At 39.3% G+C, this 25,860-nt stretch overlaps 1 protein-coding gene across 6 annotated transcripts in view; it reads left to right on the forward strand.

Moving 5' to 3' along the window:
* Positions 1-1,168: 1,168 nt before the first annotated feature.
* The window catches only part of LOC107041980 (MAGUK p55 subfamily member 7), a gene marked incomplete at its 5' end in the record, with an annotated part of 338,456 nt that continues 313,764 nt past the window's right edge, over positions 1,169-25,860 (forward strand). For 5 of the 6 annotated variants that reach the window (XR_001461118.1, XM_015262819.1, XM_015262821.1 and 2 more), the window contains 5 exon segments: positions 1,169-1,300; positions 1,654-1,680; positions 2,278-2,445; positions 2,521-2,592; positions 3,045-3,297. Coding sequence is in view for 5 of the 6 variants with exons in the window: in XM_015262819.1 (XP_015118305.1) it covers positions 1,169-1,300; positions 1,654-1,680; positions 2,278-2,445; positions 2,521-2,592; positions 3,045-3,297 (652 nt within the window). 6 annotated transcript variants of the gene reach the window in all.

Consider the following 25,860-nt stretch of genomic DNA (forward strand, 5'->3'; position numbering starts at 1 on the left):
TATATATATATATATATATATATATATATATATATATATATATATATATATATATATATGAGGACCAGGAGCTGGAGCAATATTCCAACAATTATATTGATGAAAATTTTCATCTTTCAATTGGAATTTAAACAAGAGTCAAAATTTGTAGGCGCCAGGTCTAAATTAAGTTTCCTTGGGATTATTATACGAGACAGAACTCTCTACGGATGCATCATCAGAAATTATTTGAACCCTCTCGGGATGTGATTGTTAATAAAAAATTTTCTGGTAATTTTTTCATATTTTTGGAGGAAATTAGCAAAGGAAACGTTTGCAGAAGTTCTGCTACGCGGAGAATGTGGAGAGTGGGGAGATCGCGCCCCACGACATTTCCCTAAATCATAGCTCACTAAGTATTGAAAATATAAAAAAATATCAAAATAGCAAAAAATTAAAAAAAAATCAAAGAATTTTTAGACATTGAAAAAATGACAAAAACAGAAAATTTTTCCTTTTATTATTAAAAATTTACGTTAACAAATGCCAAGAAAAATATGAAAAAATGCAAGATTGATCCCAATGATTCAAGTTTGGGATAAAGCTGCCGAGCTTGATCCAAAATTTTTCCAGTCAGATTATATATTGAAAAAACAGCAATTTTTTTAGTTTATCAACAAATTATAAGTTAAATATGAAAGTTGAGTAAAAAGGTCAAAAGAGTGAAAACGGAGAGGAGAAAACGAGAAAAAATCACCTTTTGTTCTTATTCCAATAAGATAACTGAATCATAAGTTAAATTATGGCAAATTTTGGTTAAAAAATGAAAAAAAGAGAAAAGGGGAGACTCCTGACAAATCGAAAAATGTTTTTAAAAAAATTTCCTTTCCTGAAGACATTCTGTGAAAGGTCAAGATGCATCCTGATTTTTCTCAGATTTTTTAATCAACTTTTTCATAAATTATTTGCATTTTGCAACTAAAATGGACTTTTCGGCGTTGGCGGCGTGTTTCGTAGTTCAACTGTGAGCGAGGTTCGACAAAATTGATCAAAGGACTTTCTTTGTATGAAGTTCCATAGATTTTAAAAATTTGCTTAAACTGTTATGTCTATATTTGCGAAAGTCTCAAATCTAACGTTTATTTTTTCGTACTTGATTCTTTTACTTAAGAATAAATTGATTCTTCAGGGTCTTTTATGTACACATGACGCAGTCGCCCAAAAGGACTACTACCCTCGTCTATCCGAAATCCCCTCGGAAGTGGATGAGGACGAGGAAACAGTGAAAATAGTTCAACTAGTCAAATCAGACGAACCACTGGTACGTGATATTGATCGTGAATTCGTTACTTGAGGAGAATACAAGGTCAGATTTATGACCCTTGGAACTCGAATTAGTATTGAAATTAGATGAATCTGATGTGTGGAGTGGTATGATTTAGTTCTGGGATATTCATGTCCGTTAAGATTCCATAATAAAGTACCTGCATGCGCTGCCCCAATAATCCTCTGACTCTTTTCAAATTCCATTAAAGATAATGATGAAACGACCCATAATAACTTGGGAGATTTGAATAAAGAAGTAAAAAGTAATGGCAAATCCAATTAAATTACTTTCACGTGCTGATTAATCACGTGTTTTTGTTTTTATTCAAAACTTGCCTCAAATTTAAGAGCGGTGATGGAGTCGAACCGATTGTGGTAAGTTTATCTCCATTTTCTTCTTTCAGTTGCACAAACGATTATTTTTGATCCTTGAGAGATAATTTTTCAATGGGTTAACTACTGTATATTAAGAAAATTGAAAGAAAATGATAATAATAACACGATAATAAATATCATGATGACAAAGAAAACGAATGGAAGCTTTCCAACCAATTAATATGTTAATCAAAGTAATATCAATACGAGTATTTCAATTACAGAATGAAAATTGATGGAAACGTCAAGGATCTTATTTTGAAGAACATAATTGTTTTTTCTCACTTGTATATAACAAAATTAAATTATGATTTATGTTTTTGATTCATTATTTGTTGCATGAAATTACTGTGTTGTGTACGTTCCAACATTAATAAAACTTTATGTTGACTCGTAATTTGTTTCTACTTCTTCATTTTATGCAATTCAATATTTCTCCTGTGGGCATGTACAATAAAAGTAACTAGATGAGAATCCTGTGATAAATCCTCATCCAATCCTTGAGCAATATCCATATTGTTATTGTATAATGCAAAACAACAAACTGTGATGAGGGGCTTGTGCACAAGGATAATATGAATTTAACGTTGGGAATAGGGGGCGACGATCAAGTTGTGTGAAGTCACTGGAAAAATCGTGATAGCAAGAGTGATGCACGGTGGTGCTGCCGACAGATCCGGTCTCATTCATGTTGGCGATGAAGTAGTTGAAGTGAATGGCATCAGCGTCGAGGGAAAAACTCCGAATTGTGTTCTTAAAATTCTAGTAAGATTGAAGTTTCAATAAAAATTCATGGAAGACATTTGCAAGTATTTCATTCTTGTGCTTCGTTCATTTTAGCAAAACTCTGAAGGCACTATCACCTTCAAAATTATTCCAGCGGATAATAAAGGTGGGATGAGGGAAAGTAAGGTATGCAATATTCTTTTTTTTTTAATGTAAATTGAAAAAATTCAAAATACCAAGGAAATCAACAAATAAAATTATGTAACGACTATCTTCGGGACGCTCAAGTGAAGATAAGTTGATCAAGAGCACTTTCTCGCAGAATATTCCGAGAATACAAAAATGGTTTCTTGATTTTGCTCCCCCTCCCCCCCCCCCCCCCCCCCNGAAATTACTAGTTCTAGACATCATGGCGAAATAAGTTACCGGAAATTCTGGGATCAAATGTATTTCTGAACTCCTATGACATTTATTCTTTGTTCAATTTACCGACTCTTTTCTGAATATTTGCGAAATAGGCTTGGTGGTATCCATCAAGGAATTCTCTTATAGAACATTTGATGACCTGCCGGAAAGCTCACGGTGCCCAATCTTGTAGATGAAATTCTGTAAAAAAAAAAAATATTCCTTTGATTTAGGTTCGTATGAGGGCTCACTTTTCCTACCGAGCAGCAGAGGATCCTCATATTCCCTGCAAAGAGGCAGGACTAGACTTCAATAAAGGTGATGTCCTCCACATAGTCACCCAAGACGATGCATACTGGTGGCAGGCCCGTCGCGAAGGTGATAGAAACATGAGAGCCGGCCTGATCCCCAGTAGACCTCTACAAGAACGTCGAATTATCTTAGAGAGACAGCAAAAAGACAAGACTCAAGATGATGACAATCTGAGTAAGAGATCTGCAGATATGAGACAGGAATATTTTGCATGTGTCCTTTTCTTATCCAATTCCTAAAGTAATTGAGTTTCATCAACTCATGAATGAATTGTCAAATTAGTAAAATATTGAAACTGAATAAGTGTAAATTCGATTTATATATTATTCCACGCATATTTCCGGATATTCAATGAACCAAAAAAGAGTTTAGATCAATGAATTTATAAATTATCTTATCAATATGTCCGAGAGGAAGAACTTGATAAAGATTGATCAGCTGAGGATGCGTGGGGCAAATCCCGTCAACTTTCCAAATCAGTCTTTAAGATTTTTTCACCCCCGATGATCGCCAAGAAGGGGTACAGGATGTTTGCGTTTGGGATCAAGTGCGTCGTGATCCATTCATTAGAATTGTCAATTGTCCGAATTACAGAAGACCGTAGTCCCTATACCCTGAAAATTGAATGTGCTGCATAGAGGAATAACCGACACAGCAAAGTAATGATTTTCAGTTAATAAATTAGATTAATTTTGACAATTACTTTTTTTTATACACCCGATCTTCGTTATCTGCATTTTTTATGCGTTGCATACTGTCAGACTATTCAATTTGACAACGGAAGAGGATATTATTAAAGTGTATAAGGGGTATTCCATGTGAATTCATCCAGGTTAAAACCCTCACCATGGCCAATCATATTGCCGATTTTTCCTGTGGTTGTATATGGAAAAATATGACTTCTCAAATTTTTTCAGATTTTTTGAGGCATCCTGTGGGCAGCCATGTTTTTTTGCAAGTTTTATCTTCAAATGCCTGTAACTTCCGTAAAAATCAACCGATTTGAGTTTTTTTTTACAAAATGTGCGTCTTCGACTACACTTTCCATATAAAAATATGCCAATTTTTTCAATTCGTTCTTCCATCGATTTCCTCAGAAAAACCTCAAAAAAATTCTAAAAACGAGTCGTTTTCAAAGTTGGACTTTTTTTATATTTTTCAAAAAATTTCAGTGAATATATTGGACTAAAATAAAATTTTTCACCAAAGGCCAAAGTGGGGTCTCTATTAGAACACACCACTCGGAAAGATTTATTGTTAACGAATTTTCAAAAAATCATCAAATTGTTCCTGATTCGAATATAATGCAGTGATTCTTCAGGCGGTCAATTCAAATAATGCTTCTGCGTTCAAATGCGAAAAGAATTTTGAAATTTTTGAAATTTCTCATCCCGGATTCATATATTCAAATTGGAAATGACGGCCACGAAATGGGAAGCCCACTTTGGCCTTTGGTGAAAAATTTTGTTTTGGTCCAATATATTCACTGAAATTTTTTGAAAAATATAAAAAGGGTCCAACTTTGAAAACGACTCGTTTTTTGAAGTTTTGTGAGGCTTTTCTGAGGAAATCGATGGAAGAAGGAATTGAAAAAAATTAGCATATTTTTATATGGATAGTGTGTTCGAAGACGCACATTTTGTAAAAAAAAAATTCAAATCGGTTGATTTTTACGGAAGTTACAGGCATTTCAAAATAAAACTTGCAAAAAAACATGGCTGTCCACAGGATGCCTTAAAAAATCTGAAAAAATCTGAGAAGTCATATTTTTCCATATACAACCACAGGAAAAATCGGCAATATGATTGGCCATGGTGAGGGTTTTGACCTGGGTGAGTTCACATGGAAAACCCCATAAAGAGAATTTTATTGAACATCCCAAACAGCCAAAATCGGGTACGGTACTGTGAGCGCACGGTGTATTGATAGTTGGCAGTACGGCCATAATGAGGTGATTATACCTTGTCAGATGCCCAGATAACCGAAATCCAGTACGGTACAGGTGCTGTGAGCTCACGGCGTACTGATGGGTGGCTGTACCGTACTGGTCCCGTATGTGCGTACGGTGACCATACTTTACTAGTACACCGTACTGGTACGCAGTACGGTTACTGTGCTGCTTTCATACCGTTCTCATTTACACTGCAGCTGTACGCAATACTACTCTTCCCGTATGCACGCCGAACCTGTATATCGTACCGGTAGTAGGGAAACATGAATGAATAAATAAGTGGATGAACAATTATGAAACAATAAAGATAATCTTAGATCGAACTGGTCATTTGCTCCCATATCGGTTAGAAATCTCAAAAAGTTACTAAGAGGAAAAATGTAAATCAAATAGGGGAATAAAATCGACGGAGTGTAGTAGGCCCAATTATTTACGATTATTAGTAAAAATAAATAAAAAAAGGAATGGCACGCGTTAATATTAATGATTTTTCGCGAATTAATGACCCGCACCGCAGATACCCCCGAAAAATCCGATTTTTATAACTTAACATATTCGGTATCCGGTCTAAATGTTACGGTGAAAAATATTACGTCATAATATTATGGTAAGACCGACGTCGGTGGCCGAAGCGGCTAGGTGCGAGCCTAGTGTGCGAAAGGTTGTGAGTTCGATTCCCCGTGGAACCGAGTTTTTCAACCGGAGGCTCCGGCGAGCGGGAGGTCGCTAAAATAGTGACCGCCTGTACCGGCATGGGTTTTCTGTGGTTTCCCATGCTACTCCTATGTTCTATAGGAGTGCGAATGCGGTGCAGGGTAGAATCTACAGCCGCATGCATAGGGTTGGATAGGGCCGATTAGCCAATCAGAGGGCAGAAAGGGCCGGAATATAAAAAAAAAAATATTACGGTAAATAATATTACGATCCAAATTGTTAAGGGGTCTAATTATTATTGGTCGTTTTTATTATTGGAAGTAACATTACAACGTTTTTTTTACTACTTTTTAATCGTTCAATGAATATATATTCCATTTGCAAATTATTGAATTTTGATAGTTGTATTGAATTAAATTGTATTATTATTCGTTATTATTTTTCTAATTATTACCACCATTGTTATTCATTATTATTTTCCGTTATTTATATCATTTTTTATCATCCGTGTCAAGCATTCCGACATAACTACCTTTTGTTGAAGAATCTTCGGTGTTGTGTGTGAATGTTTAAGGGAATTTTATTTCCGTCCCGGCGGGCGCAAAGTTACATATCCCTGACTTTGCGCCTACGCCGAGACGGAAAATCGCGTTCTAACCACGAGAAGTAAAATAAAGGACCCTCAGCCGCGTGCTTACCAACCTCGCCTTCGGCTCGGCCGGTAATTGCCTTGATCCTTTATTTTCCCTCCCTAGGTTAGAAATATACTATTTGTTTTGGGGGATTAATATGACTCATACACCTGTTGAGTAATCGATGGTAACTGACCTCGGGCCATATTTTTTGGTGTTGGGCTATTATTGTATCGATTTGATTTTTGGGGAATTCCTTATCGAGTGGATAAAGGTTTGTCCTTGATTCCGTACCTTTATGTACGGTAATATTACGGTTCAATAATTTTTCGTCTCGTAATATTTTGACCCGTAATATTTTTTACCGTAATATAATGGTTCCTTAATACTTAGACCTGCAACCAAAATATTCTACTTATGATGAGCTTGAATCCACGACCCTACGCATACTAATCCTACGAACTATAACCACTAGACTAACGCACGATTCTGAAAATTGAAAATTCGTATCGTCCATATCAATTATGGATCGATTTGAAGTTGTAATATTAATTGATTGATTAATATTCATTAATTTTAGTGAATATTTGACTAGTGATTAATGATTATTATTAATTTTTCTGAATTTTCTCGTTATTCATTCTTTCCAATAATTGATTCTTCAGTTACCAAAAACTGACAAATTTACGATTTTGAATATACAACTGCTAATAATAGAAATAGAAAAAATGATAATCATAATAATAATAAATTTTTTACAAATTCCACAAGGGACAAAACTGAAGGTCGCACAGGTTACGCGTAAGTGTTCAAAATACAGATCAAAACGAAGGGTCACGAGTTTTGGGAATGAGGGTCAGAATTACCAGCAGAAATACGGTTCAAGAATGAAGGTCAGAAACAAGGATGAAAGTTAAGGGTCATGAGGGTCGAGTCTGACAGTAAAAAAATGAGGGTCCGGTGTGACGGTGAAACAGAAGACTCACAAGAATGAGACTCAGAAATAAGAGTCAAAACTTAGGGTTACAAAAATGGGGGTCAAAACTTAGGGTCACAAGATTCAGGCCTGAGGGTTCAAAATAAGAGTCAGTCATAGGGGAAAATCTTCAAAGATATGAGGTGTATGACTTAATTTTCGGCCGGACTTCTTCAGGAGATTGGAACTCGGTATCGACCAGGTGATGTTGTAGTGCCCGAAAAAGGTGATAGTCAGAAGGCGCAAGCTCTGGAAAATACGCCGCATGTGGGAGAATTTCCCAGCCCAACGTGGAGATAACTTTCAGGGTTTCTTTTGCTGTGTGTGGCCGCGCGTTGTCCAGAATAGCATCACTCTTTGCCTCTTTTCCTCAATAGCATCACTCAATTTCACCAGTTGGTCCTGATAACGCTTAGCAGTGACGGTTTCCCCCTGTTTGAGTATCTCATAATAGATTACACCTTCGACATCTNTGGAGATAACTTTCAGGGTTTCTTTTGCTGTGTGTGGCCGCGCGTTGTCCAGAATAGCATCACTCTTTGCCTCTTTTCCTCAATAGCATCACTCAATTTCACCAGTTGGTCCTGATAACGCTTAGCAGTGACGGTTTCCCCCTGTTTGAGTATCTCATAATAGATTACACCTTCGACATCTCACCAAATACACAACAACAATTTTTTCCCGTGAATGTTCGGTTTTGCAGTGATAGTTGACGGCTCGCCCGGAAAAACCCACGACTTTCGCCTCTTAGGATTGGCGTAAAATATCCTCTTTTCATCTCCAGTCACAATTTTATGTAAAAAGTCCTTTTGTTTGAATCTGGTCAGTAGGCACATTGCAATTTCACAGCGTCGACTTATTTTCTGATGTAAGATGATGGGGCACCCAACGACCTTCCTTCTGTATCCTCCCAATTCTTTTTAAATGCACCGAAATAGCTGGTTGAGGCACTCCAAGAGTATCAGCAAGCTCCTGTTGTGTTTGACAGGGATTTTCATTGAGTAAGTTGTCCAACTCCTCGTCCTCAACTTTTTTTGGTTGCCCAGGACGTTCCTCATCCTGGAGATCAAAATCTCAATACCGAAATTTTTTACATGTGCTATAAGATACAGCACTCCCTCTCAAGGCCGAATGAATCATTTCTTGTGCTTCTGCGGCAGTTTTTCCAAGTTGGAAGGTGAAAAGAATGCAGTGCCTCAAGTGCTGCGTGTCGAACGACATTTTTCTTCACTATGTTTTTTGAGCTTATGTTAATCACACCATAATCGGACTTGAGTGGTTCGATAGTTCACAGATGGCGCTTCAAAACGCCGTTTATTGCGGGGAATTCTTTTAATTCAAATAGGTGTTCTGATCAATTTAATCTAGGGGCCGAGAATTCATTTATACACTTAATAGTACGGTTTATTTTTATCTCCACATTTCCCATGCCTCTACTTTCTTGATACGAACCTTGTGGGAATTTCTTTTTTTCGTGAGAATTTCTTTTTGCTTTCGAATGAAAGCTTTGAAATCGTTCTATTTTTAGATTCTCTAATTTTGCTCGGAAATGATGTAGAATGGTCTGAAACTTAAAAATACGAACTTTGACTATCTTGTGTGTATGTGCAGGTGTCCACCTGGTGGTCAACTTTTGGAAAATGGAAGAATTAAAGTCCTAAAATGATTCAAAAAAATCAGAAATTTCGTCAGATTATAGGTACCAATGAGAAGTAACTTTTTGCTCAATTTCAGCCCAATCGATTCCGCCGTTTTTGAGAAATCACCATTTGTTTTTCAATCACTTTTCGCTCAAAATCCTTGTTAGCACTCGCACTTTTGCAAAAATCGACATATTAACTTGACATTTGATATGTAGCAAGCATAGCCATATTCATAAATCATAATTATCGTTAAAATTTGAAGTCATCAATTAGTCAACATCACTTTTGAACTTTTAATTATTTAAGTAATCATTAATTTAAATATTTAAATTTTGAAGATTGACGATTATTTGCTTAATCGATAATCCCTTTGAAAAAATTATAAATATTTACTTGATGGAAAATTTACAGTTCGATATTATCAAATATTTAATTCATAATTAATGGGAAACTTAAACTATTAATAGTATACTATTTTTAAATTTTGATGAGTATATTTAAACATTTATCAACTGTAACGTGGGTAATTTTTACTGGGGATAAAAATGAACGTTATCTCGCCCTTTTCCCTTGGTAAGGTCAGAAAACTGAAACTCGATGACTGTGGGCGCCAGTTGTTCTTTGTCTCGACGGAAACAACAAACCGAAATTAGGTCGAAGCGAAAAACTACAACAAAACCAAAGATTCAAAAACGCAAAAAAACTTAAACTTAAGAGGGCCAAAGGAAAGGTGACAGGGTGCTTGCGCTGCTCAGGGGGTCGATTGTGGAGAGAGGGGTAGGTTGAGGTGGAGACAGGCTATCGGGCTCTTATTCTTAAAAGAGGAAACACGAAAACTGAAATTTTATGCTGAAATGTAGGTGGTTATATTGTCTCTAAATTTTACAAGAAAAACGATATCCTCGAATCTCAAACGAATATCAAAAAGGAAAATGATATGTACTGAGAGAGAGAGGGCCAGAAATCAAAATAATATTTATCATAAAAGAAATAATATCACAATAATTGTTAGGCTTTGTACGCAGAAAGACCCAAAATAAAAGAAACATTATATAATAAATAAAAGAAATAATAATATTAATAAAAATGGAAAAAAAAAGAAAAGACTCGATACTAGTCTACGAGGATTATCGATCTATCCTAAACCTCACTAATTTGGCTGCAGTCAGCAAGAAAAAAAACAATTATCCCAAAAATTACGAATTAACCCCCGGATAATAGAGCGTATAACCCAATAGCATTGAGAGAATATCCGGAATCCCTAACGCAAAGCAAACGCTCGTTACGGAAGAAAAGAAAATAATAACTCTACGCAGCATAATTCCGAGAAAGCGCGAGCTCGCTCGACGAGAGCATAATGCTAGCACGTGGTGGCTAGAGCGCCCGACGCCGCATATAACTCCACTGACTCGCGACCTTGAGGCGACAACCGCATAAGAATGTCCCTAACTGAGGCGTATTGCGCATGTAAAACTAAATTTAATCCTAATAAAACGTGAGGGCACATGAAAATTAACGAACGTACAAAAGAAAAATCCGACTTATCGGCACATTTTCAGCGAGGTACAATCGCAAGGCCAAAAGCATAAACTCGAAGTGAACGAGCTGGCGATGAACGCAAAAAAAGAGATGAGTTCTAATTGCACAAAATAAAGTCCGGAGAATCGAGATAAACCCAATAAAGGTCCGTACTCCACGGAGAGTCTCTTAGAACCTTAGTCTCTTAGAATGAAAAACCTAATTACTCGGTACATCATGGACCGAAGATCAAGCGGTAGGGAGTTCGAAGTGATTGAGTCGGCGGTAAGCGCAAGAGAGCCTTAAAATTCCAAAACTCACGACTGTTATCTCCAAAAATCTCGATGCAAAAATGTACGGGATATACACGATATCCTAAATTTTGCCTGAGTGCAAGAGAGACGTTCGCAAAGCACCAGCGTAAGAGAGACAGACGAAAAACCCACCACCACGTGGGAAAGCGCTAATACGCATAAGACACAAAATGCACAATTTAGGCGTTATTTAAGCTCTACCGCACAGAGCGTAGTGTCGAAAAATAGCTAACAAAATTACTAACGACCTGAGACGAGCAGTTACTATAATATCGATCCCGAAATACTAAAAATCCGCTACCAAAAATATGAGAAAAACTCACCAGCGGTAACGCGGACAGCTTCTCGGCTACTCAATACTCTCCTAATTCTCCACAGAAACGGTTCACGGCTCCATCCCAATGCTCAGCTATTCTCTCACTAAATTAGTCCTCCTTCTAACTTGACGACACCGACAAAAAGATCCAAAATGCACGGAATTACCAAAAGAGGTACAACACGTGGTTGTGCGTATGGAGCGAGAATCACGAGTGACGCTCAATGGCGCCTTGGCGCACCGAGATAGACGTGGACTCAGCGCCACGTGTGCCTGAATTGCGCAACAATCGGCACGGATTTCAATTTGAATTTTACAAACTAATTCCATAAAATTCCTCCACATGACTCTAACGTGAACGTCATTTGAACATGAATGATTTTAACTATATTTTTCTCGATGGGGACGCATTCTCGGGATCACGGGGGTAAAAGGAACAACACTCAAACGTGTAACTCTGGTGTACTCGACTAACTATTTCCTTACTTCCACAGTTAAACCGACCTTGGCGATTCACGCGGAACTACAGTCGAGATTGCAGGCGTGACCTTCCACCTAAACCCAAAACTAACCCACTTTGTTCCCAGTAAATCCACTAAATGAGCGGCAGTATTTCAACTGCACCTACGCGTTTCCCCGACGATTCCAATAAAAGGAAAAAATTCGACGGAATAATCGTGCAACGCGGTAATATCTCGGCCTAAGCAACAAAAATCCGAACGTATTCCCCTAGCTATTGTCGAATTCCGAAAATGTAACCTCAAGGCGTAAAATCGCAAACCTATCCCCGATAATATTCGAAAGTGAGGTTATTTATGGCGATAGACGCAATCAAAAAAATTAAGTAAACCTAACTCTCCAAAACGTTTCAAAACTCTAGTTTTCCAAAAGAACAAAACACTAACAAAAAAATCTGACTCGAAATTGAAAATATCTGAATGCCTCGACTGGGTCATTTTCTCTGCGTACTTACAAATAGCTGGAGATTTTGAAGGTTCTGCGGTGAACTAAGGGATTTCCCCAGAATTCCTTACACAACATAAGTCGCATATTCTTTTAATATTGAACAAATATAATATTGATGATCATCCCTGGTGTTTGAGATTGATCCTAAAAATTTAGGCGGGTTGGGGAAAAGTGATTTGGAAAAGGTGTGAAAATTAAGAACACGCGATTTACTAAAAACCCACTGGTGATGTACTTTATTTGTGGTGTAAACCACGCGTCTAGACATTTTATAAGGATACACTGTTCGTTGAGTTGTCTCAATTTAAATTCGATCATTGTCTGTACACTGCACTTGATAATTCACTTGATTATAGTCCCAAAATGAATTGATAATTGACTCGAAATCAATAGATGATTGGCTCGAATAGAGACGCTACTAGGAGTGTTAACTCAGTATCTCACGGTGATATACTCGGTGATGTACTCGATATAGCGATTCCGACAATACTCGACTGTACAGAGATAGAGACGATATGGTACTGTCGTTAAAGTGACTCTCTCAGTGTCTAGAACGATACTACTGACTTTTTCGGCAATTTTCTTCGTAGCTAACCGTGACCTCGAAAGGTCCCGAAGTTTCTCGAGATTTTCGTTGAATGCTGTTGAGTTCTTTATCGGTAAATTTCGATAACCCAAGAGTGCTGTTGAGATGATATTTCGTAGATTTTCTTGCTGCTTCCCAGTCGCCACTAAAGTGAGGTGCCTATAGTGTTGAAAAACTTCGTTGAGTCCTATGAGTGACGAGAGCAGCTTGGAATTGCTGATTCTCTTCCGACTGAGTTTTTTTTTTACAACTTGTTGAGAACTGCTAAGACTCCACTAGAGGGTTCTTTGGTGAGCTTCTCCGTTGACTTACCGATGAGACGAGACTGACGAGGCAAATTTATTAGTTGAATCTCGTCAGGGTTTGATTTTGAACACTTGAGACGTCATCCTAGTCTCATGATTTGCTCCTTGTAGTGCTGAAGTGATTGTTGTAATCGATGACTTATTGTTGATGATTTCCTTGGAGAGATTTTGAGCTGGATCTGACGTTGAGTTCTTTTGCGTAAGGATAGTCGACGGGGTTGTTTCACCTTGGACGACCTTGAATATCTGTTGAGGAGTTCAGCCACCTTAAATTCATACCGACTGGGTGAGCTGGTGATGACCTCTTAGATGAATACTTCGATTAGGACGTCTGTGGATGAGTGTGGCTAGTATTGAGGATCTTGATTTAGCCACAGGTGATGAGTTACTAGTTGACTTGTTGATATGTCTCTGCATGGACAGTCTGCTGAAGTTTCGTTACCACTGACCTCATCTGAGTTTCTACTTGGTTCACCTTCAGGAGTTGATGAGTTGATACTCCCAACATGACTGTTCAGATGGACTCGTTGATATCTGTCGATTTAGTGTAGGCCACTACACTCTTGGCTAAAGTAGAGACGTATGAACTTGAGGAGTATCTATTGGATCAGCTGTCTTCGATGCTATCTACGTTGATGAGTCTCGTAGCTGCGTTGAATTCCTCGTCGCCGAGATGAATTTCTTGGTGATGTTCCGGTGATTGGTTTACGTCGGGGTGGAAACAATGGATGAGAGTTGTATCATTTGCCAAATTGATAAAGGAAAATTGATACTTCACCTCTCAGTCCAGTTGATTCCTGCATCCCCGATCTCTGTCTTATTGGCTGACTGCGTTGAGATTCTCTCGGTGATATGACGAAGAAGATTCGTTGTTGCTTCTAATGGCTATTGATTAACTCTGAATTGTCGACTCATAGAGGGTGGCTTGTAGAGCCACTTTCTCTTCGATGAGGATGTCTAGGTTGCTTTTCTGATGGATGACTGATGACTTCCTTCTGTCAACTGCTGTATGTTGATAAATCTTGGTGAATATATTCTCTCTCTGAACTCCGTGAATCGGTAGATGCTATACTGGAGGAGTTCCTGGAGAATTCTGATGTGCTTCTCATGTGTTGAATGTCTTCGATAACTTGAAGTACTTTAGATCGGTTAGTTGAAGATTCTGTCGAAAGCCGGTCCTTGTTAATGAGTACGAGAATGGTGGCAGTCTCCTGGTGAAGTTCTTGAGGATGTGGGCATTGATTGGAGCGGTAGAGACCCATCGTCTGCTTGAAGATGACTGACACGATTCTTCTTGTGTTTACTTAGTTGCTTGTACCGATTTCTATAGATTTGATTGTTGATAATCTTCGTTGAACCTATCGTCGATGAACTGGTTGATCTTGAGGTAAGTAGCTCTTTTCGGATTGCTTTGGAATCGCATTGGAGACTGTATTTTCGCCTGAGCTATCTGTAATAACCTGTGTGTTGGTCTGCTGCTGATTGTTGATCTTTCTCGGTGAGTTGCGGATCGATGTGATTTGCTGCTGTTGATATTCTTCCCTATGAGTTTCTTGTCGAGGTGAGGAGGCCGTAGCTTCCCTCATTCTTTGAGGCTATTGTTGACAATCTGAGGTTTGTTATGGACAACCTGATAATTTATTCTTGTGGTCGTAAGTCATCGACCATCTGCTGATGATGTTCTTCTGTCTGGTGAACCGTCTGTCCGGATGAAGGAGGCGTAAGTTCCTTCGCTCGTCGTCAAGCTCATTATCGATGATTGCTAAGGGGAGAAACACAGGGTGAGAGATGTATTACTTGCCAAATTTATTGATAAATGGAGCATGATACTTATCTCTCAATCCTGGAGTCTCTGATGTCCCGTAGCTCGCTGATAATGCTGAAGATGTCCTGATAATTCCCTCTGAGGTATTGAGTTGCTCTGGGTTGACGTTCTTGTGGCTGTTGATGGTCTTCACTAGAGATTTAGCTGATGGACTAATTGTTCAGAAAGGAATGTATTTCTGATCCTTGATCAATTAGAGCTCTCACTTCGATCGAGACTCTTCTTGGTGATTATGCTCTTTGGCTGCTTAACAGCACGTATTGCTGATCTGCTTGTGAATGATGATCTTGCTTGTTGATTGGCTGCTTTCTCATTGATCCGCTGGTTATTGAGATTTACTGCTATTGTTGAGAGACACTGCTACTCTTTAGATACATTGCTACTGTTGAGATTCATTGCTACAGTTGATATCGTTAAGGTCGTTTGTTGATCTTGACGATTGCTTCGTCTTCCAGAGTCCCATGATGCGGTGATAGTATCCTGGAGTGGATTCTGAATATTCTGCTGTGTTTCTGTATTTCTTACTCGTTGTTGAAGTTTCTAAAGAGCTGGGAACATGACTCGTTTGAGTTGAGTCAGCGTGTAATTGTCTAACGTTGATGTCAGGCTTTGAGTTAGATTCTTCTGGCGCTGATGATGTCCTTGGAGATGTTCCTACTGTGCAGCGCTCAGTTTCATATCTTCTGTAGTTAGATTCTTATTCTTCTTACTGTTGAGATCATCTGTTTCTGCTGATAGCTCTAGTTGTGTTTATTGGACTTGTAGTTATTCCTGGTTTGAATTGTTGGAGAAGCTCTCTTAACTGCGCAGTTGGAAGATTCCTTACGGCCGTTGAGGAATAAGCCGTCAACAGTTTTCCAATTGATTGTCCTTGCCGGTATCCAATCAGTCGTGGTGTATTGGCGCCAATTAACTTGAGGATTTCTGGACGTGACAACTCTTTGATACACCGCCTTGGTTCTCTGCCCTAGTTGATGATCTTTTCTGGACCAGGCTGGAGATGATGTGGATCGGTTCACTGAAGATCTTGCAAACCGTCGATCCTGTCTGATATTGCTCTCTGTACCTCCTTTGTCGAATTGAGGACGTCGTAAAGTCGCCCAATCGACGTCGGGTTAGTTGATTCCACTAATTCGGGTTGATTCTGTCGTTGATGACCTTCACTTGATTGATAGTTGAAGTGCTTGTTCAGACTTCATTGATACTTCTGGTTCGAACTTGAAAGTCCTCGTGGAGACTGTACTCTAGCTTGAGCTGTTGCTAGCAGTACATACTGTGGATCTGTGTCTCCTTGGAGGCAACTGTCGATAATCTGGAGGATATTGGTGACAATCTGGGGGTCGCGTTCCTACTTCTCGTAGGTGCTCGTCCATTTACTTGTTATGTGCTTCTCTCTATGGGTGATGTACTGCTGATGTATCGATAATGGACTGATAATGTACTGTTCATGGATTGCTGATGGACTGTTGCTGGACTGATGGACTGTTGATGTACTGCTGGTGGATCGTTGATGGACTGTCGTTGTACTGTTACTGGATTATCCATGGACTGTTGATGTACTGCAGCTGTACTTCCTTCTGGTGAGCCTTCTGTTGAGACGAAGGAGGTGTGAATTCCCTCACTCGCCATCAAGCTCGTCGACGATAATTGCTAAGGGGAGAAACACAGGGTGAGAGACGTATCACTTGTTAAACTATTGATAAAGGTAACGTAATACTTATCACTCAATCCTGGGATCTCTAGATTCCCTTAGCACGTTGATAATGTTGCTGATCTCCTGATGATTTCCATAGTGTGGGGATTGTGTGACCCGATGCTTCTTAACTAATTTGAATGAGTCTTTTTGCAGCTCTCTGATAAGTAGTCTCGTGAGATGAAACTAAATGCTTGATGAATTTCTCTTGGACGTTGAGCAGCTCTCTCCATCCTTCATCGATGAGTTTCTCCTGGATTTCTAATTCTTCGATGGTAAGGCCATTGATATTCTCTGCTGAATGCAACAGTTCTTGATCAATCTCGCCCACAGTATTTACCTTGAAGTCGATCTGCTACATCTGAAGTTTTTTGAACTGCGGATAATTCCCCTGTCGCCCCCATGTCAGACACATTCCGTTTGATGCTCGTCTATTGAGTAGAGCTCAGGATGGGAGTAGACTGCGTAGGATTATCACTGAAGTGCTCTTGATTTATTGACTCAGTAACTTCACGTCGGTAGGTGTTTCTACCATGGTAACTGGGTCAGTTGTCAGGCAGGGTAACTTATCGCTGATCCTCTGTTACCGACTGCTGCTAGGTCGTGGCGTTGCGTGCGCGGCTTGGGCCTCGGTTAGTCCCGATGGAGTCCGAGGTTTTCTGAAGTCGCGTATCACTCACTCAAGGTCTAAATGTCACTGTTTACACTTAGCTGAATTTGAGATGTAAACACTGAACACAAAGGCACACTTGATTGTCTCCAAACTGTCCGTTGATTTGCTCGTGTGAACCCCGAAAATCCGTTAAACACGAGGCGTCCCTTAGCAACTAGAATTATCATTTACACTTTTCACGCACTTATGCCCCGATCCGGCTCGAGGGACCATTTGTTTAAGATTGATGCTATAAATTTAAGCGGGTTAGAGAAAAGTGATTTGCAAAAGGGCTGAAAATTAAGAACACGCGATTTGCTAAAAACTCACTGGTGATGTACTTTATTTGCGGTGTAAACCACACGTCTAAAAATTTTAGAAGGGTACATTGTTCGTTGAATTGTCTAAATTTAAATTCGATAATTGTCTCCACACTCCACTTGATATTTCTCTTGATAATTGACTTGATTATAGTCGATATAGCGATTCCGACAATACTTGACTGTACAGAGATAGAGACGATACGGTACTGTCGTTAGAGTGACTCTCTCGGTGTCTAGAACGATACTACTGACTTTTTTGGCAATTTTATTCGTAGCTGACCGTGACCCCGAAGGGTCCCGAAGTTTCTCGAGATTTTCGTTGAGCCCGGTGACCATTTGACTAGTTGGAATAGCTGAGTTTCAAACACCTGGTATGAAGTTTTCTCTTTGCACCAGACTGTTTCGTACTGAAAATGGGCTAAATCGGATGGTTACACGGAGAAAAAAGATCCGAACGGAATCTGGTGTCCTACCGGTATTTTGCCGTGGGAGTTCATAAGATGAATGAACCCCGTCATTTTCCCTGCGGCGCGCGAGAAACATTTCTTATTTCACCATCAATTGTCCGAAATTCTAATAGAGTCGAACCGACCGTAAAACTCCCAGGAAAACCGGTAAAATCACTGCGGAACCCCAGAAATTATTCCATATGCCGAAATCAAATCATCTCGGGGCTACAGAAATTATGAATGGGGGGTTTAAGGCAAAGTTGACTATTTTGAGAATGCAACAAATTTTTATACCACAGGAACAAATTCATGAGTTGAGTCCGCTAATCAGAAAGAGGCAGAAGTACACTTCAATTTTTGAAAAATTCAGTGTTAACTCTTCAGTGAAGAGATAAGTCCAACCGAAGGGTCACAATATTCAGGTATAAGGAGAGTCAGGGGTTGAAAAAAAGATCGAAACCAAGGATAAAAACTAAAAGTCACGAGGGTCAAGTGAGATGGTAAAAAAAGAGGATTAGGCGTGAGGGTCAAAAACAGGAGTCACAAAATGAAAGCGTCAGAAACAGAGGTCCCAGTCCATAAAAGGGTCAGCGATTAGACTCGGAAATGAGTGTCAACTCTAAGGATCACGAGGGTTAAGGGTGAGGACCAGTAATAAGCGTGAGGATCCTCAAAAATGAGGGTCTGGAATAAGGGTAAGCCTGACCTTTGTGATCCTTAATTTTGACCTTTATTTAATTTCGTCTTTTTTTATCTTTATTCTAATCCCTATTTTTTACCTTTATTTATTACCTTTTTTACGCTCATTTCTCACTTACATTTTTGACTCTCATATGTGGCCCTCATTTTTTATCTCTATTCCTGAGGATCGTTTCTGACTCTTGTTTCTGAACCTCATGTCTGACCCTTATGAGCCTTGGTTTTGACGCTTGTTTCGAACTCCATTTTTGTAAACCTTAATGTTGACCCTTGTATATTTTCACCTTTATAAAACTCCCTCTCCCCATATATGAGATCGTCCATACAATCCCCCTCCTCATTGATAACCGCTAACCTCTAAGGGATCTCCCTAGACATGCCTAGTGATGTTGCGAGACATTTCACGAGATATCACAGGACGAAACTTTGGAGGAATAATCTCGGTCTCAATCAACATGGAAATCTTTGCTCTCGTCTGAGTCTTGAAAAACGCAGTATCGACTCCTCTCGTGATGACTCCAAGTCAATTAATCTTATCTCGGTCTCAAGTTTTTCAAGTTTTTAGCAGTAAAATGTCGATTTCTGTCTCAGTTTGTCTTGTCTCGGTTTTTTACATATAAAAAACGCGAAAAAATGGAAACCGGGATGGGATAAATTGACACGGAGTCATCACGAGAGGAGTCGATACTGCGTCTTTCGAGACTCAGACGAGAGCACAGATTTCCATGTTGATTGAGACCGAGATTATTCCTCCAAAGTTTCGTCCCGTGATGTCTCGTGAAATGTCTCGCAGCATCATAAGGCATGTCTAGGGAGATTCCTTAGAGGTTGGCGGTTATCAATGAGGAGGGGGATTGTATGGACGATCTCATATATGGGGAGAGGGGGTTTTATAAAGGTGAAAATATACAAGGGTCAACATTAAGGTTTATACAAATGGAGTTCGAAACACGGGTCAAAACCAAGGCTCATAAGGGTCAGACATGAGGTTCAGAAACAAGAGTCAGAAACGATCCTCAGGAATAGAGATAAAAAATGAGGGTCACAAATGGGAGTCAAAAATGTAAGTGAGAAATGAGTGTAAAAAAGGTAATAAATAAAGGTAAAAAATAAGGATCAGAATAAAGATCCAAAAAGACGAAATTAAATAAAGGTCAAAATTAAGGATCACAAAGGTCAGGCTTACCCTTATTCCAGACCCTCATTTTTGAGGATCCTCACGGTTATTACTGGCCCTCACCCTTAACCCTCGTGATCCTTAGAGTTGACACTCATTTCCGACTCTAATCGCTGACCCTTTTATGGACTGGGACCTTTGTTTCTGACGCTTTCATTTTGTGACTCCTGTTTTTGACCCTCACACCTAATCTTCTTTTTTTACCGTCTCACTTGACCCTCGTGACTTTTAGTTTTTATCCTTGTTTCCGATCTTTTTTTCAACCCCTGTCTCTCCTTATACCTAAATATTGTGACCCTTCGGTTAGACTTATCTCTTCACTGAAGAGTTAAGACTGAATTTTTTAAAAATTGAAGTTTACTTCTGCCTTTTTCTGATTAGCGGACTCAACTCATGAATTTGTTCCTGTGGTATAAAAATTTGTTGCAATCTCAAAATAGCCAATTTTGCCTTAAACCCCCCATTCATAATTTCTGTAGCCCCGAGATGATTTGATTTCGGCATATGGAATAATTTCTTGGGTTCCGCAGTGATTTTACCGGTTTTCCTGGGAGTTTTACCGTCGGTTCGACTCTATTGGAATTTCGGACAATTGACGGTGAAATAAGAAATGTTTCTCGCGCGCCGCAGGGAAAATGACGGGGTTCATTCATCTTATGAACTCCCACGGCAAAATACCGGTGGGACACCAGATTCCGTTCGGATCTTTTTTCTCCGTGTAACCATCCGATTTAGCCCATTTTCAGTACGAAACAGTCTGGTGCAAAGAGAAAACTTCATACCAGGTGTTTGAAACTCAGCTATTCAAACTAGTCAAACGGTCACCGGGCTCAACGAAAATCTCGAGAAACTTCGGGACCCTTCGGGGTCACGGTCATCTACGAAGAAAATTGCCGAAAATGTCAGTAGTATCGTTCTAGACACCGAGAGAGTCACTCTAACGACAGTACCGTATCGTCTCTATCTCTGTACAGTTAAGTATTGTCGGAATCGCTATATCGACTATAATCAAGTCAATTATCAAGTGCAGTGTGGAGACAATTATCGAATTTAAATTGAGACAATTCAACGAACAGTGTACCCTTCTAAAATTTTTAGACGCGTGGTTTACACCACAAATAAAGTACATCACCAGTGAGTTTTTAGCAAATCTCGTGTTCTTAATTTTCACCCCTTTTCCAAATCACTTCTCTCCGACCCGCTTAAATTTTTAGCATCAATCTTAAACAAATGGTCCTTCGAGCAGGATCGGGGCATAAATGCGTGAAAAGTGTAAATGAAAATTCTAGTTGCTAAGGGACGCCTCGTGTTTAACAGATTTTCGGGGTTCACACGAGCAAACCAACGGACAGTTTGGAGACAATCAAGTGTGCCTTTGTGTCCAGTGTTTACATCTCAAGTTCAGCTAAGTGTAAACAGTGACATTTAGACCTTGAGTGAGTGACGTGCGACTTCAGAAAACCTCGGACTCCATCGGGACTAACCGAGGCCCAAGCCGCGCACGCAACGCCACGACCTAGGAGCAGTCGGTAACAGAGGATTAGCGATAAGTTACCCTGCCTGACAACTGACCCAGTTACCATGGCAGAAACATCTACCGACGTGAAGTTACTGAGTCAACAAATCAAGAGCACTTCAGTGATAACCCTACGCAGTCTACTCCCATCCTGAGCTCTACTCAACAGACGAGCATCAAACGGAATGTGTCTGACATGGGAGCGACAGGGGAATTATCCGCAGTTCACAAAACTTCAGATGTAGCAGATCGACTTCAAGGTAAATACCTTGGGGGAGATTCATCAAGAACTGTTGCAATCAGCAGAGAATATCAATGGCCTTACCATCGAAGAATTAGAAGGCTAGGAGAAACTCATCGATGAAGGATGGAGAGAGCTGCTCAACGTCCAAGAGAAATTCATCAAGCATTTAGTTTCATCTCACGAGACTACCTATCAGAGAGCTGCAAAAAGACTCATTCAAATTAGTTAAGAAGCATCGGGTCACACAATCCCGACACTCTATAGAAATCATCAGGAGATCAGCAACATTATCAACGTGCTAAGGGAATCTACCAGAAGTACATCAACAGTCCATCAGTCCAGCAACAGTCTGTCAGCAATCCATGGGCAGTACATGGGCAGTACATTATCAGTCCATTATCGATACCTCAGCAGTACATCACCCATAGAGAGAAGCACATAACAGGTAAATGGACGAGCACCTACGAGAAGTAGGAACGCGACCCCCAGATTGTCAACAATATCCTCCAGATTATCAAGAGTTGCCTCCAAGGAGACATAGATCCATAGTATGTACTGCTAGCAACAGCTCAAGCTAGAGTACAGTCCCCAGGAGGACTTTCAAGTTCGAACCAGAAGTATCAATGAAGTCCGAATATGCACTTCATCAACTATCAATCATCTGAAGGTCATCAACGACAGAATCAACCCGAGTTAGTGGAATCAACTAACCCGACGTCGATTGGGCGACTTTACGACGTCCTCAATTCGATAAAGGACGTAGAGAGAGCGGTTTACAAGATCTTCAGTGAACCGATCCACATCACCTCCAGCCTGGTCCAGAAAAGATCAACTAGGGCAGAGAACCAAGGCGGTTCATCAAAGAGTTGTCACGTCCAGAAATCCTCAAGTTAAGGGTGAGGACCAGTAATAAGTGTGAGGATCCTCAAAAATGAGGGTCTGAAATAAGGGTAAGCTTGACCTTTGTGATCCTTAATTTTGACCTTCATTTAATTTCGTCTTTTTGGATCTTTATTCTGATCCTTATTTTTCACCTTTAATTATTACCTTTTTTACGCTCATTTCTCACTTACATTTTTGACTCTCATTTGTGGCCCTCATTTTTTATCTCTATTCCTGAGGATCGTTTCTGACTCTTGTTTCTGAACCTCATGTCTGACCCTTATGAGCCTTTGTTTTGACCCTTGTTTCGAATTCCATTTTTGTAAACCTTAATGTTGACCCTTGTATATTTTCACCTTTATAAAACCCCCTCTCCCCATATATGAGATCGTCCATACAATCCCCCTCCTCATTGATAACCGCCAACCTCTAAGGAATCTCCCTAGACATGCCTAGTGATGCTGCGAGACATTTCACGAGACATCACGGGACGAAACTTTGGAGGAATAATCTCGGTCTCAATCAACATGGAAATCTTTGCTCTCGTCTGAGTCTCGAAAGACGCAGTATCGACTCCTCTCGTGATGACTCCGTGTCAATTTATCCCATCCCGGTTTCCATTTTTTCGCGTTTTTTATATGTAAAAAACCGAGACGAGACAAACTGAGACAGAAATCGACATTTTACTGTTAAACACTTGAAAAACTTGAGACCGAGATGAGATTAATTGACTTGGAGTCATCACGAGAGGAGTCGATACTGCTTATTTCTAGACTGAGACGAGAGCAAAGACTTCCATGTTCATTACGGCCGAGATCATCTTTCCAAAGTTTTCTCGTGTAAATCGTGTCGCGGCATCACTAGACATGCCCCCCCTTCTAATATAAAACCATCAAAAAACCATTAATTTAATGATTGAACAAATTTTTGTATCGATAAATTAACAAATGAATCAATTTATCAATTAATCAATTAATCAGTAAAATCTTTGAAAAGGCTCTGAAATAGTCTTAAATTTTAATTTGTAAGTTGATCTAATTTTAAGACTGTTTATCGGACTTACGAGCTTAGATCTCAGTTCAAGACCGCCTGTAAGACCGGAGTTTCTAGAGCATACTGTTATTGATTAAGTAGTGTTCCGGAAATCTTCGGGATTTTCCCGATGGAACGCGAGATATTTTCTGAATAGTCTAATATCGGATCATTTCGACCATTCTTTATTGATACGAATGTGAAATCGGATTTCTTCCGATGTTTACACTCGAGTGGCACCGTTCATCGGAATCTTCGGGGAAAATCTTGCCGTGTAATTTAGGAGATCCCTAGTGGAAAAACCTAAGGCAGAGGCGTAACATGCCTGATCAGAATTTCGGATCTGACCAGAATTTCCCCTCGGGATATTCAGGTTAGGATTTAAATATATTCACGTGAATATCTCCAAAACTGCTCAATCGATTCAAATTTTTTTTGAGTCAAAATATTTGTCTCGATATCTCCTATTTCAATCCATTGAAAAATGCGTACCCTTCCATCCAAGGTTTTTGAGATATTTCCATTTTTCATTTTTTCGCTTAAAATTCTTGTTAGCATTCTCGCTTTTGCAAAAATCTATATATTGACTTGAAATTTGATATGCAGTTTCGTCGTTGCACCAGAATATTGCGTATCAAATCCATCACAAACGCGCACAGACGCGGAAACAGAAATACCAGAAAAATTACTATGCGAGGACGGTACAGTGGATTGATTTTGACGACTAGAAAAAATTCAAGTGCCGGCGCGGGGAACACAATAATCTTTTGCGCTAAATCCGCGAAAAATTCTTTCAGCACAGCCAAAATTTCAGTGCTCCCAGTGACATTTTCCGGATCCGTCAAAATGAACCCATTTTGCCATGCTAACACAGTGATTTTTCTGGTATTTCTTTCTCCGCGTATACCAGTTTGACGCTGCGAAAAATATTTGCAATATCGAAACTGTTAAGATGAAGTGAAAAAATTCGGGTAAAACAGTGAACAAAAAATGGAATTAAGAAAAGTAAACGACCATCATGAAAAAAGAACTAAAAATTGTAGTAAAGAGTGATTATAAACAAATAAGGATTTGAATGTAATTTTTGAAAATAATTTACTAGTCTTGGAAGGGACGACTTTATCTGGTCAGGTTTTTCCCTAACTTAGGTTTTCCTCAAACCTTTAGCAAATGCAATACAGGAGGTTGGAAAGAGTTTGGATGGGGGTCGAGAAAGACGCAAATTACAAAAATGAGGAGAAATATCCGAGAGAAAAAAATTTATTATGCTGAAACCATTCGGAGGCATACCATCAATTTATCGATGACGAAGACAATATTCAAACATCACTCGGTGACATGCTCACCATCATATGCTCGCTGCCCCCTGCTTGTTTCCTCAGCTGACGTCTTGATTTTTTTTTGAAAATTTTTTGTTGTGAAAAGGAAAATTATGTTATCACATCCCAATCGATTAATACGTACGCAATCAAAAGACGTAATCGATTATCGTAACCATCAAAGAAACAAATCGATTCACTTTTTTTTCGATAGCTGAACATCGAAAGCAAACGACAAAAAAGCCTTGCTCTTTTAATCAGAAACTAGCGTTATAGAGTGCGCCTCGCGCGCTCGGCACTTAGTGTCTGCATCTTCAATCCCATTGTTGAAGCAATTAACCCTTAGATTAATATGAACATAATAATTTATATAGTTCTCCGATGCAATTGCATAATTTATCATCACAATTTCACGCGGTTAATTATCAATGAAGTAGATCTGTATTATGCCCCAGAATGATGTTATAATCTTAAGTAATAATGTATTTAATAAAAGTGAAGAAGTTGAATACAACTTGCTTCACTCATTATTTTACTGAATCAGCATGTCACGCGTAACATTGCTGACCAGTGTCATAACATGACATGCTTAATTGTTACATAAGGTGAACTCACCGATATTCGGGAGTTCAGTCGTCATCGTGAGTTAAACTCAATACTAAACTTGTAATTCAACTGTAAAATCCTCATATTTATTCCATCTGGATAATTATGAGTTAGCCTAATTGAATAAACCTCTTTCTCTATTAATTACTCCGCCGGATTCTATTACCGTCCCACTGTAGGGAGATTTATCTCCATACAAAACACAACCCAGGGAGATATCCCTAACATATTTGGTGGCAGCGGTGTCTTCGAAGGCGGGGCCTGATCAACTCTTGCCGACGACTACAGAAGGGTAATAGAATCCGGCGGAGTAATTAATAGAGAAAGAGGTTTATTCAATTAGGCTATCTCATAATTATCCAGATGGAATAAATATGAGGATTTTACAGTTGAATTACAAGTTTAGTATTGAGTTTAACTCACGATGACGACTGAACTCCCGAATATCGGTGAGTTCAC

Source organism: Diachasma alloeum, unplaced genomic scaffold, assembly GCF_001412515.2.
Source record: "Diachasma alloeum isolate Michigan unplaced genomic scaffold, Dall2.0 Dall_scaffold_00397, whole genome shotgun sequence".
Lineage (NCBI taxonomy): Eukaryota > Metazoa > Arthropoda > Insecta > Hymenoptera > Braconidae > Diachasma > Diachasma alloeum.